This window comes from Cuculus canorus, chromosome 23 (assembly GCF_017976375.1).
Source record: "Cuculus canorus isolate bCucCan1 chromosome 23, bCucCan1.pri, whole genome shotgun sequence".
NCBI lineage: Eukaryota > Metazoa > Chordata > Aves > Cuculiformes > Cuculidae > Cuculus > Cuculus canorus.
In genome coordinates, this window is record NC_071423.1 from 5053948 (window position 1) to 5072903 (window position 18956).

Sequence of the window (18956 nt, forward strand, 5' to 3'; positions counted from 1 at the left end):
AGGTGGCCTCAAATCATCGCCCTGCACAAAGCAAATACCAGAGAGTGCTGCTTGCAAGGACCTCTGGAACAGCAGCTCCAGTAGGAGCTCTATTGCCTGCACCTACTCCCTGCCCTGCCCGGCGCAGCCATTACTGACAGGTGCTTCCTGCCGCCCTCCCTCAGCTCAGAGCCTCTGATCCAGCTGTAGGAAGCGAGTCCAACCAGCAAAGCCCAGCCCAATTCCCCCCGCTGGCTGCACACAGCGCAGGTCAGGGAAGCGTGTGGCACCACACCTGCAACTGGCCATGGAACACCACGTGAAGCAAGGCACCCCAGGTTCCTCTACACACAGGATCCCTAAAAACCACTTGTAATTCCATGGCAATGTCCGTCCTGCTCAGCGTCTGCTTCCAGCACAGCAAGAGCAGGTCAGCACCCCTCTGCCGCAGAGGACACGGTTCATCCTATTGAGCACCCAAAGGAAGTTTCATGTCTGTTCCTTTCTACTCACAGAACCACAGAATGGTTTGGGTTGGAAGGGACCTCAAAACCCATCCAGTCCCATCCCCTGCCATGGGCAGGGACACCTCCCACTGGATTGAGGATCTTAAAACCCCATCCAGCCTGGCCTGGAACCCCTCCAGGGATGGGGCAGCCACCACTGCTCTGGGCAACCTGGGCCAGGGCCTCCCCACCCTCACAGCAAAACATTTCTTCCTAAGATGTCATCTCAATCTCCCCTCTTTCATCTTAAAACCGTTCCACTCATCCTATCCCTGCACTCCCTGATCAAGAGCCTCATTCCAGCTTTCCTGGAGCTCTTTCCTGTATTCCTTCCCCATTCCATCCTCAAAAAGTGAGGATGAGAGAAGCCTAAGCATTTACTCACCATTTTACCCCAAATCAAACGTTAAGCCCCAATCTGACACTCTGCAGATGGTCCTTATGGGAATGGTAACAGGTCCAGACTGTTCCCTCTCTCCAAGATGCCACCAAGCTGCAAGAGCATCCACAACTCCCAGCATTAAAACTGCTCCCAGACTGAGAACTTTTGTAGCCTTAAGCACTTTTCTCTTTAAATCAAGTCTCAAACCCTTGTGAAAGCTGACAAGCTCTCCAGGGAAGTCGATTAAGTGTAGGGGCAAAGTGCTTTCCAGAAATGCTCTGCTATACATAAGAATTAAACGTTAAGGATGAGCTCTTCCAATTTCAAAGCCCATGAAATGAGATGACCAGGGCAGCGTTAAATCCTCTTGTTCCAATCGCTTGCTACATAATCCCACAAAGCTAAATAAAGTCTAGTCTAGTCAGTACATGGGAGCGCTCTGCAGCCAGGGCGCGATCCTGTGTGCGAGATGATCACAGACACGCAGGGCTCTGTTAGGTCAGGTCAGCAACTGCCCAGGGTGCAAGCTTGGAAGAGCAGTTATCCACAAAAAAACCCGCTGCCCAGCAAAGCACTGGAACTGACTCCAAGGACCTTTAATTCAGTAACTTCAGCTGCTCTCCTTGCAGGGAATAAAATACCCAGAGCAGACAGCACAGGGAAATGATTCCAAGTGCTGTTTCCCCTTTGCTGCTCTGCCATAAACCTCCTCAGCCTCGTTTTTCCACTCTCTCACCCAGCCTGACCTGCTTTGGAGAAATGCTCAACCAGCAGTGGGACACAAAACAGGGTCAGTTTTTCACACCAGCCTCGCCCATTACCCAGTGCATCGGATCGCCGCCGTATCTCGATCCGCATACCGGCCTGCGGAGCCAAACCTGCTCTTTTTTAATTCTCCTTTTATTACGTGCTACTTGAAGATATAAATCTCCCAGCTACAACCTGGCAGTTCCAGCTCTGGGCAGTGGGCCACACAGAAATCTGAAGCTTCCTCTAGCTGCACTGCGCTTCCTTCGTTCTGAATACCTGGAAGCAGCCAATGCCTACATTTATGAACTCCTGAGTGCAGCTGCCTTCCTCCCACGCCGCTGGCCCGAGCTCACCTGCTATTTTGATGTTGAGGTTGGCATCCAGAAGGAGGTTTTCTGCCTTCAGATCTCTGTGGACGATATTCCGACAGTGACAGAAGTTGACGGCAGCCACTATTTGCTTGAATTTTCTCCGGGCTTCCTTCTCTGCCATGCGTCCGTGGGCCACCAAGTGATCTGTGAAGAATGAAGAGAAGGACAAAGCAGTTACAGCGTGTGCCAGACAGATGATTCTCACACATTCACAGAGGATGGAGATGGATCTCAGGGTGTTTTCCAAGGTCCAGCACCAGACGTGATGACGGCTGAAGGTACTCAGAAAGGGACACTGGCACTGCTACCTCACCTGGGCTGCTCTAAGAGAAAGGCTTAAAACATGATAAACGCTCCTTGATTTAGAGGATGCTGATGGGGCTGGCAGGAAAATCAGAACTGGTTTGTGAAAAGAGTAAAGGTTTTAAATCTTTTTCTACATCCAAATAGAAATAAAACACTTTCAACCTTCTCCTTCAGTCAAACACCTCAAACCCCAGCACCTCACCAGCGAGGGGCAGATTCGTGGCCACACACCATCCTCCTTCCCTCTGGGTTTCCACAGGAAACCCATCTGTGCTCTGACAAGCCGCACCAAAGAGAACGCACCAAAACAGTGCAATCCTGGCTGGAGACAGCCAGCTTCTCACCATCAGCACTTCAGCAAAATTCCTGACAGCTGCAGGAAACACTGACCACTACTGCTCTCTCAAGGGCGAGCCACTTGTGAGCGGATGAGAGCGACACCTTGCCACGCTCCGCAGCACCAGCCAGCTCTGCTCCAGCAGGCTGAGCATCTCCAACCCACACTCTCCTCACTCTGCTGGACACGGGGTGCTCTGCAAGGCTTGGCCAGGCTGCAAGCCAGCCCCAAGCACATGAGCTCCCCTTGGAAATTCTGCAACTCAGTATGAAAGCATGGCTTCAGGAACGGTTTTACTTCTGCAACACAACAGAAGAGTCACCGCACACCCTTCAATGCACAGGCAGGGGCTCCTGACACTCAGAATAGGTCCCTGGGTCCCTGTTTATGGGTCTGGGGCAAACACACACAACATTCACCAATGTGTTTCATTATAAAAACAGAGCTGGCCTCTCCTGCAGAAACCTGAGTGCTCTGGAAGGTTGTTGGAAATCCATCCTCTCACTCAAAGGTGCCAGTGAGGCGTCCTCCAAAAGCCAACATCGCACACACAGCCAGGAAAAGTCCCCTGAGAGATCCCAAAGGCAGGCAGGCAGCAGCACCCCCAGATTAAATCCATCCACTTAAAAACCTGAGCGCTCTGGAAGGTTGTTGGAAATCCATCCTCTCACTCAAAGGTGCCAGTGAGGCGTCCTCCAAAAGCCAACATCGCACACACAGCCAGGAAAAGTCCCCTGAGAGATCCCAAAGGCAGGCAGGCAGCAGCACCCCCAGATTAAATCCATCCACTTAAAACCTGGAAGCACCAGGCCTAGGACAGCCACTCCTTAGGGACGGACAGGCCGGAGCCAGGCAGTGGGAATGGCAGGGAAAGGAGGAGAAGCAGCACTCCGCTCCTGTGAGGCATCAGCAACAAAAGGAGAAGTGTAAAAGTCAAAGCACGAGTCAGCTGAATAAAGAAATAGTCGTCTCCCTGCCCTAATACCTCTAGCTTGTAGGCAAACCTGATGGAGCACGGAGAGATTCAGGCAGAAACAGCAGTTGGTGCAATACGGAGCCAAGGACAGCACTACCCAAAAATCCAGGAGGAGCTGGACAGTCCCCAAGAGACCACCAGGAGTGTTCCTGACTTTCCTAGCTCACAGGAAAGGCTTTGGAGGGGTTTGTGCAAGCCCTTTCCCCTCCAGCGTGGGCCACAGAGCGGGTTAGGAGAGGCACTAGCAAACCAAACCCCTACTGCCCATTCCCAAAGGCTGCTGCTTCTCAGCAGGGCCACCGAGTCGGCCTCAAGGACTCCTGGCCAAAGCCAGGCTGGAGCGGTTCATCCCACTCCCTATACTCCATAAAACCTCAGGGCTCAGCAGAGATACCTGGTGCTGGAAATAATCAGAATAAATCACTTCTGAAGGGTTCTCACCAGGTGGTTTGTGTTTTTCCCATTCACTCATTAATTAAAATACCTGTGACATAATTGACTAGCAGTAAATACTAATTACCGAGATCCATCAAAGCGGTTCTGCAGGCTCCTGACTGTGCAGCCACCGGCTTCTTGACGGCCGACCACTCGCACTGGGCAGGAATTAGGTTGTTTTCCACAGAACTTGTCAGTTAGGTTTTATTCATCAGATACACTGACTCCAGGAGCAAACCTGAACCGGGGCTGGGGAAGGAAATCCATCACCAATTCCAACAGGACCTTCAAGTCACTTGCTAGGGAAAGCAACGCTTACCATCTCAAACCATGGAATCATGGAATGGTTTGGGCTGAAAGGGACCTCAAAGCCCATCCAGTTCCACCCACTGCCACAGGCAGGGACATCTCCCACTGGCTCAGGGGCTCCGAGCCCCATCCAACCTGGCCTGGAACGCCTCCAGGGATGGGGCAGCCACCACTGCTCTGGCCAACACGGGCCAAGTTCTCCCCACCCTCACAACAAAACATTTGCTTCCTAAGACGGGGTTGGAACTGGGCTTTAAGATCTCTTCTGATCCAAACCATTCTATGATGCTATGATGTTAGGAAGTATTTTAGATATTCTCCTGCAGGCAAGAAACCAAACCCAGCTGCTGCAGCAGGGTGTCTCTATCAGGCCCTTCCATGTGTATTCATGCCCAAACCAGGTTCTCCTGTCCGCCTGCAGTGACGCGTCCCATAGGGTCCCACACACCTCACTGTCCTGCCAGATGCCCACTCGTGCAGGAAGCTCTGCTGCCCCTTGTATCAGCCCATCCTGCTCAGGCTGGAAAATATCTGTGTAAGTTAGGCGTGAAATTCCACTTTTCCTAGAGAACTGGGAGCAAAGGCCGGTCCCCGCACGTAGACACGGGGCTTGGAGACGGCTGACATTTCTGCACAAGCTCCAGAGGAAGGGCAGGAACAATGAAGCTACAGAATACTTCGCATACCACTGAGGGCAACTGTGCGCCAAAATTAACCGTTGCAAGCTTCGTCTGCACAGACCAATTCTGCGGCAGAGGTTACAGCGCTGACCCAAATGCCCAGCTGGGAGCCAGCACGCTGGTCCCGAGCGCACCGAGCCCAGGAGCACAGACTCGCTGTGCACACGTCAGAGCTTTAGAGGCACACTATGCTGGCCTTTCAGAGAGGAAGGAATGCATGATTTCAATTCCCAGTCCTTAAAAACACCAGTCCCTGTTCTCCGTACGCACACAAAGCACCTGATGCTGCCCTCTGAGTCAACACGGTAAAATCCTGCACCTAAGAGAAAGTGCTGGCTGGTCAAGAGACAGGGCTGACGCACGAGTTTCCACGTTTCACCTCTGCTTTTAAGTTGATTTCTGTTAAAAGCAAATGCTAAAGTGTCCCATCTCCAAGTGAGAGACTAATTCAGATTTCCAGCGCAGTCATAGAATCACAGAATGGTTTGGGTCAGAACGGACCTCAAAGCCCATCCAGTTCCATTTCCCTCTGAAGTGACATCTTCCACTGGTTCTGTTTGCTCAAAGCCCCATCCAACCTGGCCTTGAACACCTCCAGGGATGGGGCAGCCACCACTGGAAAGGAAAGAGCCCTTGGGTTTTGCTCCATCCTCCAACCTGCTGGTGCAGATTATCCCGGCTGCTGATCCAGTGTTATCCCAGCTGCCGACACTGCCTCCCCACCCTCACAGCAAAACATTTCTCCCTAAGATCTCATCTCAATCTCCCCTCTTTCAGCTCAAAACCATTCCTCTCATCCTACCCCTGCACTCCCTCATCAAGAGCCCCTCCCCAGCTTCCCTGGAGCCCCTTTAAGTGATCGTGTCATCTTGGAAACAGCCTGACCTTCCAGAGCCCAGTACCGTGTTGCTCAGCACATGTCTCCAGCTCAGGACAAGTGGCAGGGGAGGGGTAGATGGGGCAGGACAGCGGAGTCAGTAACTGCGCTAACCAGACAACGACTGTTAGTTTTGAGAACGTTTGTTAACAAACCAAGGACCCATGTTCTTGTCCTCGAGGGCTGGAGATCATTTACGGTATTTGTGGTAAACAGCTGAAATCAAAACAGATTTTTAGACTGTTTGACCTGAAAAACAGGACACTGGAGAGACCTGGAACAAAGAGCACCCTGTGTTTAAGAGGAGACACTCATTTGTTCGTAACGTCAAACCAGTGACCCAACCACAGGCAAAAGACGCACAGGGACAGAAATAACAATTTACATTTTGCTGCCGAAGCCCACAGCAAAGCGAGTCTCCTGCCCGATCTGGGTGAACTATCTCAGAATTTCCTGTAAGAGATGAATGAAGGACACATACGGTACAGCTTGGAGCTCCCAGCTATTTACTGGAAATTCAGATAATCCCGCTGGGAAGGCCTGCTCAGTGCTAACCCAGGGGAACCTGCAGAGCTTGGACTAAGGGACTGGAAAGGCAAGCGTCCAGCCCTGACCGACTGACTTGAACCACAGCCGTACAGAGAAACTTCCATACTTTCAGCTAAAAACTCCATCCTCTATCACTGCCTATGGAACAGTTACAGTTTAAGCCTTTGAAAGCCTTTGTAAAGCATCAAAGGAAACAACTTGCTTCTAACAGAGACCCGCAGTTCCCAAAAGCCCAGCCTTGCACCATGAGTTCAGCATCCAGAAAGCCATGGCTGTCACCTCCCAGCCCTTCATTACACTTTCACATTAAAAATGATATCATGCAGATGCTGAGGCAGTCAAGAAAGAGATCAAGGACTCGGCAGGAGCTCATTGAACACCGAGGACCCCCCAGTGTCCAGAAACAGGCGCTGTGACAGCTATTCCTGCAGGAAATCCCCACAACACCGCCATGGAAGGGCCGGGTGCTGGACAGCCTCTTGGGAAGCTGCTGACGAACACCAACACTTCCGCTACAGTTAATTGGTAGAAAGGCAATGTATTCAGCACCACTTCAAAATCTAACTGGATGAGTCTTCCCAACCTCTCTAAACCCAAAGTCAGCACAAAAGAGAAGCAGCACCACCTGCCAATGGAACCCAAAGAAGACACGGAGGTTATGGCGGTCATTTTTCCACCAGGCTGGTATCCTTTACTTCTTCACTCCTCTTGTCAATGGAAAGCTCTCTGGCTGAAGGGCACCTCTCAGTGAAACTGGAGCGGGTGGCAGCTATTTTCAGTTTACTGGCACTGCCCAACTGCATTATCTGATTAAAGAATGCAAGAACTGTACTTACCAAATATTTCCCCTCCACTGGCGTACTCTGTCACCAGATAAATCATCCTCTCCGTCTCCATAACCTGGGCACAAGGACAGAAAAGGGACAGATAAGGAGGCTGCTGGGTGTGAAAAGAAATGCAGCTCATTGAAGTTTTATTCCTGCTCCAACACCTGGAACTGCTTTCATCATCCTCAAGGAGATTTTGATTCCAGACTGAATATCTGACTATTATCATTATAGACCCCCTTCTCCTTTTTCATTTACACCTTTTAAGCTTTATAAGCTCAGGGAAACAGGATTTTTAAGCTCGGATTCCTGATGAAAAGCTGTGAAAGGCTCTGAATTCCCAACACCAGGTTTTTGTAGTTTTTATCTATAAATAAATACCACTGAAAGCACCCAGATGAAATACGCTTCACAGTTGGTTCTCCTTTCTCACCTTAGCAAAGCCAAGCTACAAGTGTCACCTGCTCAGCACCACAACAAAAGCTTTAGATGGAATAAACCAGGTTGCAGAAACAGGTTTTTGGCTCAAAAATAAAGATTTAAGGAGTCAGCTTGTAAAGAAGCATTCCCTGAGAACACTAAGAATGCCACAGTTCTGCAGTGCCTGCTGTAAGCATCTCAGCCCTGGCTAAACATTAACCTCTGCCGCTTCTGCTCAGGTTTAACTCCTTGAAATACAAACAATTGCTCCTAGTTGTCAGGGACAGGGAGTAGCAGGCTGGGATGAATGGACAGGGGCTGGTTTTAGAGAAAAGCAGCTTTTACAGAGCATCTGCTACTGGTATTGATGTTCTTCCAGGAAAGCACAGAACAGATTGGCAAGTCCTCGGGGCCACAGGGCAGCCGGGCAGGTGGAGGAGAGCAGGGGAGCTGCACGCTTCCAGGCCTGCTGGCAGATCACACTTACTCTCTCCCTTAAACTGAGAAGGAAAGACCGCATCCGGTTCCAACTGGGAAACTGCAAAGCACACAATAGCCATAAACAAATGGCAAGAGTCCAGCCCACAGCGGAAGCTTCGTCTCCCAGAAAAGCAAAGGATCAGCACACTTTCCCCCTCCTGGCCTGCTAATCAAAGTACTTGGAGACCTTGAAAACATAAAGGACCTTCCCACTATTTCACCTAGGAAAAACAGGATAACCCTAGAAGAAGCACTGCCACGCAGCGCAGAGAGATGGAAAAGCCACCGCAGGGCGCTCCTACCTGGTACAACCTGATGATATGGGGGTGGCAAAGCATCTTCATGATTTGAACTTCCCTGAAGATCTTCTTCAGGTTCTCCTCATCCAGTTGTGTTTTATCAATTATCTTGATAGCGACCTGGCAGAGCAGAAACAAAGAGCAGTTGAGCCAATCGCACATTAGAAAAAGCGTTTTTAAGCACAAATACTGCACCAGAGCCTGTTGAGCACTGTACAGAAACAGAATATGCTGTCCCAGCCTCAGAGAGCCTGGGATCCAGCTCTGGTAGGAGGAAGCTTTGTTCCCCATCTCTCAGGGAATTTTCTCCACAGAGGGTACCTGTCAAGAGAGCAGCATTCCAGAGGCAGTGGGAAATGGGAGAGGTCAAGCACCTCACCATCAAGGCATTCATCTATCTATTTTAAACCAGAAGTGGTCTAGAACACTACACTAATGCAGTTTAAACTTCCTTGCTTCTCTTCCCTCCACCTTCTCCAGAGCTGGCAGTTCCCAGCCCCTTTAGGCACCAAGACCAAAGCATTCCACTCCATCCCACTGTGAAAAAGTACCTCTCCTCAAGTCCACTACGAGAGAGGAATCTCCCTCCGTGTTTGTGAGCTGCGTCACCATCCCCAGACAGACCTCTCACTTGGAGTTGGTGCTTCCTCTGGGAACAGAACCGCTTCTACAAACCTTCTCCGGGTGGCTTTGCTGCAGCAGAATTTACAGAACTGCTGCCAAGGAAGAGTGCAGAATCATGCAAAGCCACGGGGAAGGGCATGCAAAGCAGCGCCGTGGTGAGAAACGCTGATGATGCACAACCAGGAGCCCAAAGCCCAACTCCCTAAAAGCTCGGCTTTTACCTGACCCCAACGCTTGCAGGAGATGAGGACGAGCCTTCCGCAGACAGAGCCAGGCCCTGGCCACAGGCAGAAAACCATGGTGGCACCCAATCTGCAGCGCCTGTGCTTTCCTCTAGTGCCAAAGCCCTAAATGATGCTCTAACGGGCACAGCACTGCTCAGAGACAAACAAAAGGATCCTTAGGGCCTCCAAGGGACCAATCTGGAGCACATCAAGATTAAGCTCTACATTTTATGATAAAGTCCTTGTCAGGGGAACAACCACCCTGCATGGAAGTCAAATCCCACAAAGGCACCACCGAGTACAATGAGCTGTTCCTTTCATTTGAACACTTTAATTCTAAGCACAGGAACGATTCCAGACTCCTCGGTCACTGCGCACGCTTCCTGCACCCGGAACAGAAACTGAACGGCAGCCAGGCCTGGCACTCGGCACTGCTGGCAGGAGCAGGGCTGCAGCCAGGACACGGGGTGAAACGGCAGAACCGGAGCCCGCTCCGTCAGGCTGCCCAGCACCGACTGGCAGGGATTAACAGAGGGACAAGCACTGCTGTCCCCTTCCAGGCTGGCAGCCTCCTGGGGGTGGCTCATCTCCCGCTGAGCAGCAGACAGGCGCGAAGCCCATCTTTCATCAGCTACGGTTCTGGGAGCTCTGCACGGCGTGGTTTCAAGGACAACGCTCAGGAGCGCAGGGAAAAGTGAAGAGAGCCAGAGGCGGTTGGAAAGCACTCGCTCCATGCTTTTCACCAAGGATTTTCCCTGCAGGAACGAGTGTTTGTAAAGCTTAAACCAATCTGTATAGAAAAAGCGAAGAGCAGCCTCCTCGCTGAGGGGAGCCAAGATGTCTACCAGGAGCCGTGAGTCATTTTCAGGCACAAATACATAAATGAAAACACAGCTCCGAGTATTCCAAACTCCTTACTCACTTCCCAGCTCTGCTCCAAGGAGATCCCATTTCCCAGGTTAATGACATGGCTTGAGCTGACGCTTTTGGCCAAGTTCAAGGTTTGTAAAGCTTTTGATCGAACACAACTTGGCCAGAAGGGCTGGACCAAATAGAGGACCTGGATTGCTCTGTTTTCCCCTTGGATAACACAGAGCAGGGAGGCTCCCATAACACACACAGCTCTCGAATCGGCAGCAAACGGACGCGAATGCCAGCCAACAAAGCTGTCCTCAGGAAGGATCTTACCACGAGTTCAGCCTGGCAGGTAAGCAAACCTAAACCCACCCTCAAAGCTATTGCCATGACTGACATGACATCTCCCAAGGGTTTCTTCAAAATGGTTTCATTCCATCCCAATGCCTCAGCAACTGAGGGAACATGAAAGGTGAAAGTGCCCTGAAAGAACTTGGGGAAAGCACCTTCGGCTCTGGCTTCAGGAAATTCAGAGTGTCCTCATGAACTTGTGAGGGTGGAAGTAGAAAATCCCCCTCCATGCACTGCAGCGGGGAGAGCACAGGGAATTTCAGAGGCGATGGCTTGCGTTTCACCTGGGGCTCTGCAGAGGGACTTCACTAGGTTTGTGTCAGAGCTCTGCTCCACACTGGGCTTCAGGATTGCCTCTTTTTCCAGAGAGAAGGAGGGATTTAAAGGCTTTCCAGAACAGATCAAGTTAGTCTCTCCATTCCTGAGTATCCCAGATGGCTGGTATTCTCCCTTCCCTTGAAGGATGATTCAGGATTTCAACAGTAAACAGATTGGCTGGAGTTCTCTGGTCACATCTGGACTGACTGCACCTGAAATGTGGTCACAGGGAAACAGCCACAATGGATTCTGCCCTGCTCTCCTTCTTCTGGGAAAGGCCACCCTACCAAAACCTCCCTCCTGACCAGGAAAGAGCCCCTGGATTTTGCTCCATCTTCCAACCTGCTGGTGCAGGTTGCCCCAGCTGCCGATCCAGGGTTATCCCGGCTGCCCACACTGCCTCCCCACCCTCACATGAAAACATTTCTTCCCAAGATCTCATCTCAATCCCCCTTCTTTCAGCTCAAAACCACTCCCCTCATCCTATCCCTGCACTCCCTGATCAAGAGCCCCTTCCTAGCTTTCCTGCAGCTCCAGATCAAGCAGCTGCATACGCAGCATTCCTATTACACCTAAACAGACTCCAGCCTGGACGCAGGAGAAGCCAAGAAGTGATTCCCACCTTGGGGCCCTTTCAGAACAGGTTTTCCTCCGTCTCAGGGCACCGCATTCACAGTTTTCCTCATTGCCCTCCACCCATAAAGCCATGAAGCTGCTGAACTCCTGTCCACAGGCAGCAAGGTCATAACAACGGCCATCAGGACATTGCACCGACCTCATTTTATATAAAGGGGAATGGAGGAAAAAGGTCTGGGAAAGCAGGATGACACCACGGGATGTTCTTGCCGTGTTTCCCACACCCGCTGAGCATTGCGTGTAAAAGGGGAAACACAAAGCAGCTTGGATGCGCTCCGCATCGCGGCAGCAATGGGAAGAGCTGATCATCTGAAGGGAGAGGAGGGAATAAGCACCAGGACGTCATGGGCATGGATCCTGCGGGAGGTTAGGTTGCCTGGAGACAGAGCCAGCGCGCAGGAAGCAAGGTGTTGAGAAACACGATGTGCTTCTGGGGCTTGGATATCTTCAAGCAATACTTACAAAGCACAGACCTCTACTTGGATTGAGGGATCTCCAGTGTGAGGAGTGAACACCATCACCCTGCTCATGTCGGAAACGTGCACAGAGCAGCCAGGACCAGTGCACGGCATCAGGTCCCCCCGCAAGGAAAGAGCTGATTAACAAGAGCAGCTCTGGTTTGGCTCCTCAGTCTTCTACACGGAATTCCCATTGCCAGCGTGCTCGAGGCTGCAACCAGGGAAACCAGCCAGCATCGCACCACAATGCGCAGCAGAGCCACAGGAAGCCTCTGTGACAGCTTCCAACGGATTTCCTCAGGCTCCTGAAGGGTTAAAGTAGGGGCTTCTGGAAGAGATTAAGCACCAATGTCTTGGCTTCCCTCCCAAAAACAGCACCAGCCTCCAGAGGGATCCGTCATCCCGAATAACAATCCCTTTCACTCAGCCGCTCCCTCTGCCCTGCCAACGCCAAAGCAGCAGTGGCTCCGCGCTGAGCCCCTGCACAGGATTATGCCCGCATTATACCCGCATTCCAGGGGGAGGCTGGCTTCGGCACCAGGCACTGGAGTTTTAGATGGAGTTACACCACGTGCAGTTACATCCAAGGGCACAACAGCTCCGCATTAAAACAGGCTGCAAGGACATTAAACATCATACCGGGATCACAGCAGCACCAGAGCAAATTGACAGTGATGGATAAGATGGAACAAATCCCTATTCTGCTTCCTATGCCGTCAAGTCCATTTGGGAATATGGCATTCCAGGCTCTGAAATGCAAACTTGGGTAGATATTTTCCTAAGCCTGAGAGAGTTTGGTCTTTTCCCCACTGAAGCGAATCCGGTTGGATATTCAACGCAAACCAAGAGCCACAGGCAGCACAGAAAAGGGAGTAGGGCTGTGATATTCCCAGGCCATGTCCTGAGGCAGCCGTGAGCTACCCACATGGAAAACTGGACTGCTGTGGAAGTTAAAGACTCTAGAGGCCCAAAACGCTTCTGTGTGCACTGGGAGTTTGCAATCGGCAGGGACCGTACCAGGAACACAGCTGTGATGGGAGCACATCAGAGCAACACAGCTGCACGGAACCGAGCATGCGGACCAGACACATCTATACGGAGAGGGTGGGAGGCGCGCTGGGAATGAGCTCCTTCCCCACTTGGCTTCTCTATCTGAGTAAACCCTGCTCCCTCACCCGCTGCCTGTGAGAGCACACTTGGAAGGGGATAACATCACCTTGATTCCTGTGATTGCTTATAAAGGTGCCAAATGTAGTGGGATCTGGAGTCTACAGAGCAGGGAAAGGACCAAGGTTTTGATAGGAAGGTGAAAGATTAAGCAAAATGCCGGCTCCAGATGATGTATTCCTAAATTTTTCGCCACTGCGACTCCCGCAGCAGGGATCAGATGGCCGTTTCTATGGGAACAACTACGCAGCAGCCCCGTCACAAGCTGCCCTGTAACCAGCGCTTCCTTACAGCTCAGCATGGAACGCATCATCCGCGTGGAGCATCCAGAGAGGCAGGATCCCAGGCTCCTCCACGTGACCGCGCTCCCAGCGCCGAGGGCAGCACACGTGGGCACGTACGGCGAATACCTACGGCTCCGCAAGCCTGTCCAAACCGCCAGGATTCATGGATGCCCAGTAGCAGCCAATCCCTTCAACATCTGCTTCAATCTTGGCAACTGCTCCTGCCCATAAGAATGTTCATTCCGGGGTGTTCCTCTCCGGGGAAAAAACACAAGTGATAGCAGAGCACTGGTGCCTCAACAGAACCAGCTGGGAGAAGATGCCCACCTCTGGGAAAAGTACAGTGATACCAAAGTGAAAGCAGCGTGCAGGCCAAGTGTTTCTTACCTTTCGTGCCACTTTTTTTTCTCTGGATCACTCATCCCCTTCCCCTAGAAAGAAACCTAAGCACCTGCAGGCTGAACATTAACAACTGATGAGGGACCAAGGCTAATTAAAGCCTGAATCCCAGAAAAATGTCCATGGAATCACAGAACCATTCGAGTGATCCTAAAAGTGGACCTCAAAGCCCATCCAGTTCCACCCGTCTTTCATGGGCAAAGACAGAGGAGAGATGTTATTTTCAACTTTACTGGTAATGCCGGGGCAACGTCATCGCCCTGAACCCTTGTGAGAGTAAACTAAACCATGCCAGCAGCCAGAAAGTCAGACCTCATGTCCATGATTCACCTTTCTACGCAAGCTGAAGCACAACACAGCTCCTCAGAGGATAGACCAATTCCAGTGCCTCCCCGTGCAGCTCCATGCTCTCCCAGCACCATCCAGAGCTGTCAACCCCAGGCTGGGGACAGCGCGTGGCACAGGGCCAAACATCACAGGCAGCAAAGGTGTCACAATCTCATCACTGCCACTTCATCCACGCGTACCAACAATGTTCCTCTATCCCAACGAGCCAGCAGCTTTGGCTGGAAAACAGAGAGACCAGCAGGAACCAAGGGCCCAGGATGTGCAGAGAGTTCTAGAGGCGCTCAGCAGTCCTCACGTCTGTGACAAACACCCATCGCTGTCTCCCAGCTCCAAACACTAAAGCAAGGGATGGAAAGCATCGTTGGAGCAGGGAGACGCTGCTGTTTGAAAGCAGATTCAGTGCTGCTGTACTGGAATTCTGATTGCGGCTGCTGCTTTGCTTTGCCACCGTAAATCCCGTTCTGAGGGAGCCAGGCAGCAGCTGATATGCGAGCGCAGGCTCTGGCTTCTCTGAGCACTTGGTGAGGGTAATAATGTCCTGAAGAGATTTAATTTCTAGGGAATGTTTAAATCTTGAGGAGTAAACAGCGAGTCAGGGACAGGGCTAAACACAGGTAAATGCAGCAGGGGTGCAGAGAAGCTGAGCCGCAGCCTGGAAGTCGCTCAATGCCGCTCCTTGTCCATGTGAAACGCGGGGCCAGCAGGGAACAAAGCCTCTTTGACACTCACAGAGACTGCAGGAAAACGAAACAAACACATAAAGCCAATCTACAGATCCAGTTGGGACCTTAAACCAGGGCTGCAATGCAAAGGTTTGCAGGAGCTGAACTTTCCCTTGTGTACGAAGCCTGAGGGCCCGATAGAGACTGCTTCCAGCTCCAGGAACCATGGCAGGATGGTGATGCAGAGGAAGGGGTCCGCGATGATCACTGCAACGCACATCTCTGAGAAGGGGCTGCACAGAAAACACTCCTCCCTTCCAGTCTAAACACACTGTGGTTTTCCCATTTCACTGTATTTCCCATTTCTCACCCATTGCACCGGGAAGCTGATGACACAGTTTGATTTTTCCATCAGTCGACTGAAAACACTGACTTTCCAAGATCAAACCGCAGCAGCTTTTGGATTATTGTTCTTATCCCAGATCTCACAGCACAGCAGGATGCAGGAAAAAGCAAAGGAACTCCGTATTCCGGCAACTCTCACATTCAAACAGCCACAAAACCCAGAGGCATGTGTTCCCTGTGAATTCTTGCTGGCTGTATCCCATGGATAACAGGCATTTCTGGTACAAACACTGTTTAGCAGCATCCTGTGCTCTCCAGAAGGGCCGAGTTTCCCTCTGCAAGCACATCCCAACACACCACAGCATTAATGCCCCCACACAGCTAAACTGTTCTTTCAACACAAACCCAACAAACCATGATGAAAGCGGAAGGCACAGCTGGAAGTTTGCACAATTGTGCAGCTTCAGCTGAGGCAGGTGAGCTCCACACCTCCACCAGGACGGGGCTGGATATGTTCGGCTGTGCAGAGCTGCAATGCCTGCCCTGCCCTTGATGCACGGCTGAATGAAGCTCAAGCTGCAAAATCATAGAATCATGAGGGCTGGAAAAGCCATCTAAGCTCATCCAGTCCAACTGTCAGCTCAACCCTACCAATTCTGCTAAACCATGTCCCGAAGTGCCACATCGACACGTTTTGAACCCCTCCAGAGATGGAGACTCCACCCCTGCTCTGGGCAGCCTCTGCCAAGGTTTCATCACTATGTCAGTAATTAAATTTTTCCCAATATCCAATCTAACTCTCCTCTGGTACAACTTGAGGAATTTCCTCTCATCCCATCGCTTGTACTTGGGAGAAGAGAATAGTGCCCATCTCACCACAACCTCCTTTCTGGGAGCTGCGGAGAGTGATGAGGTCGCCCCTCAGCCTCCTCTTCTCCAGGCTGAGCAGCCCCAGGTCCCTCAGCCGCTCCCAGAATCCCTGGGCTCCAGACCTTTCCCCAGCTCTGTTCCCTTCTCTGGATGAGCTCCAGGCCCCTCAATGCGCTTCTGAACGCAGGATCTGAGCTGCAGCCTCAGCAGTGGCAAAGGGATTTGTGCCTCCTCAGAAGGGGACAGGGACCCCAGAGAGTTCCCTGCAAACTTGGCAGACCATGTGGGAACTGATATAACTGGGACGGGCAAGCTGGAGCCAGGAGAACAGTTTTGGCTCCTAAACCAGAAGCCTGAAGAATTGGAAGTGGCACTCCATTTGTTTAAATTACCCCCTGAAACTCTGCTCCAGATGTGGGAACAGTTGCTCTGGTAGCCCTGAATGCAACCAAGAGTAAATTGTTCCAAGATGCACATCTGCATCTGCCCAGGATGAGGCGGATGGGCTGCCAAGTCAGGATCTGATTTCCCTTACCGGATTGGCTTCTTAAAGAGCTCCTAACTGGAAACGACAGCAGAGAAAGGCAGAGGGAATGGGTCACCGTCACGACTGCCTCGTCAGAGTCACAATCTCCGTTTTCCTGGCTCCTTCTCCAAGCAGAGCCCCCGAGCAGAGTCTGCCCTGCTTGTCCCCCTTGCAACGTCACCCTTTAAGCGAAGAGGAAAATGAAACCTGTCCCTTGCTGGCTGCACAACAAGCAGCTCCAGGAATTCCATCACACACGTGATGCACCCTGCCCACACAAGCACCGCTCCGAGGGCAAGAGGGAAAAAGCTTTCTCGTTTCACCCATGAAGCAGCGGAGTCTCTGTGCCCGGTGTACGTGCCAGCTCCCAGGGACGATGTCTGGCCTTTCTGTGGTTTCCAGAGCCGCACCAGAGCCCCTCGACCCCAGGAGCTGTCGCGTTATAGATCCTTACGTAAGGGCCAGTGACGTAAATACAGCCTCCCCTGAAAGGCCAGAGGTACAGGATGAGCCAACAGGCAAGAACTTCAGCTCACGTTTCCCATCTCCCCTGTTCATTCACTCCTCTCACTCGGGATGACCTTGCTCTCCAGGACAACTGTTACCAGGAGCAGATAAATGAAATTCCTACTAACTCCAACTGTACCCACATGAAAATAAAAGCACCAGCTCACAAGGCCGATTGTTATTTTTCCTCTCTTTAAACGTGGACGAAAACAGCTCATTTACCAACTGCAGGGCTGGTAACACTAATAATTAGTGCTGCCCCCAACGCTGGACACCAGATAAGCCTGCGAGGCAGCAGGAGCTCCTCTTAGGAAGAAAGAACACCCCAAGAAACAGCCAGGCTAGTGAAGAAGCCTCCAAGGCAACATGCTCTTCTCCCCTCCATTGCCAAATCCTCCCTCTCTGCCCTTGACCTGCACAAATCCCAACACATTTATTTTATAGAATCACAGAATCATGGAATGGTTTGGGTTGGAAGGGACCTCAAAGCCCACCCATTTCCATCCCCTGCCATGGGCATGGACACCTTCCACTGGATGAGTAGTGGCACAGCACCTCACAAGATGAGGATCAAACATCCCCGTTCCAACACAGTCCCGGCAATGCTCTCCTCTCCTCCTGCTGTATGCGAGAACCTGGCTCTCGCCTGTCCAGGGCAGCCGGCCAGCTGAGGGTAAACAGCTCTGCTCCATCCCTCTGGGGAGAATGGAAGAAAAAAAGCTTTCCAACGTCACTGGATTGGAACGCGAGGGAACCAAGGGCACTTGGTAGGGGGAGAGAAAGGACAGCCTCACCCCCCAACCTGTTTGCACGCAGCTCTCAGCTGTAGAAAACAGACAGAGCATTCGACAGCCCAGCTGGGCTTGTGCTTTACATCCCTTTGCTCTGAGGGGCTAAGGAGATATTTCAGTTCACAAAGAAGTTATGTTAATCGAGTGAATCATTTGATAGGAATGTACAGTCATCCCGATGCAATGGAAAACCTAGAGATTAAAGCGTTCACTCTACGCATCCAGCATAAAAGGTTAGAGTAGCGCTTCTTGAAAAAGCATTACTCATCCTGCTCCGCTGCACCTCACTGCAGAGGTGTGGGGAAAGGAGGAGGAGCAGCATCAATAAGTTATCAGCTGTGGTACAAAACGACCAGGTAAGAGCCATAAAAAGCATAAAGCGAGATGTAAACCACCTCAGATGTAAGAACTCACTGCAGCAGGGACACCTCCCAGCCACTGAACCTCGAAGAGGATGATGTTTGAGGCAGGTTTTCAGCTCTGCCCCACTCTCACTGCATCCACAGACATGCCTGTCACGGCAGCACTCACACGCTCCTGCAAGCGTTACAGGAAGCTGACGGAGGCTCTGCTGGAGCGCTGAAGCTCTTCACCTACAGAAAAATAGAGGGAAACAACGCAGTCTTGGCTGAAAATAGCACGAATCCTACATTGCATGCATGCGTGCCCAGGCTTCCAAAGCAGTGGCCAAGAGTGCGAGTGCCCTGTTAGAACCCAGTTGTGCAGGGGCGGTTTAAGGATGTTCGTTTACAAAGACTGAGCTCCACAGCGATTCTACACATGGTTCTTTACCAAGGGTTACAGAATGAGCTCGTGTCCTCCCTGTTCCAACTTGATTTTATGATCCCATCACACTTTATGACCTGAAACGCAACAGTGCATAAGCAGAGCCAGCTCCCTGCATCACCATTCCACTGGGAGACGGGAAGACAGGCGGCAAATCCACCTCGATGGGATGGAAGCTGGAATTCCTCCCATGCCACACATCCTCCTGGCACCCCTCCTCAACTGCATTCAGGTCTGTCAAAAAGTACTGCCATGAAGAGAGCACACGGATAGATCCGAAGCTGTTCCAATTCTTACTGAATGCCAGCAGATGTATTGCTGG

The 18956-nt window shown here is 51.5% G+C and overlaps 1 protein-coding gene across 3 annotated transcripts in view; it reads right to left on the reverse strand.

The window, feature by feature from the left end:
* Nucleotides 1–18956, reverse strand: part of SIK3 (SIK family kinase 3) — a 59498-nt gene that overhangs the window by 26565 nt on the left and 13977 nt on the right. For 2 of the 3 annotated variants that reach the window (XM_054087158.1, XM_054087156.1), the window contains exons 2-4: nt 8487–8603; nt 7294–7357; nt 1971–2132 (exon numbers count right to left, since the gene is read on the reverse strand). In XM_054087158.1, coding sequence (XP_053943133.1) covers nt 1971–2132; nt 7294–7357; nt 8487–8603 — 343 coding nt within the window. Of the gene's footprint in view, nt 1–1970; nt 2133–7293; nt 7358–8486; nt 8604–10692; nt 10712–18956 lie in introns of those variants that run through there. The other variant, XM_054087157.1, reaches the window with a different exon arrangement.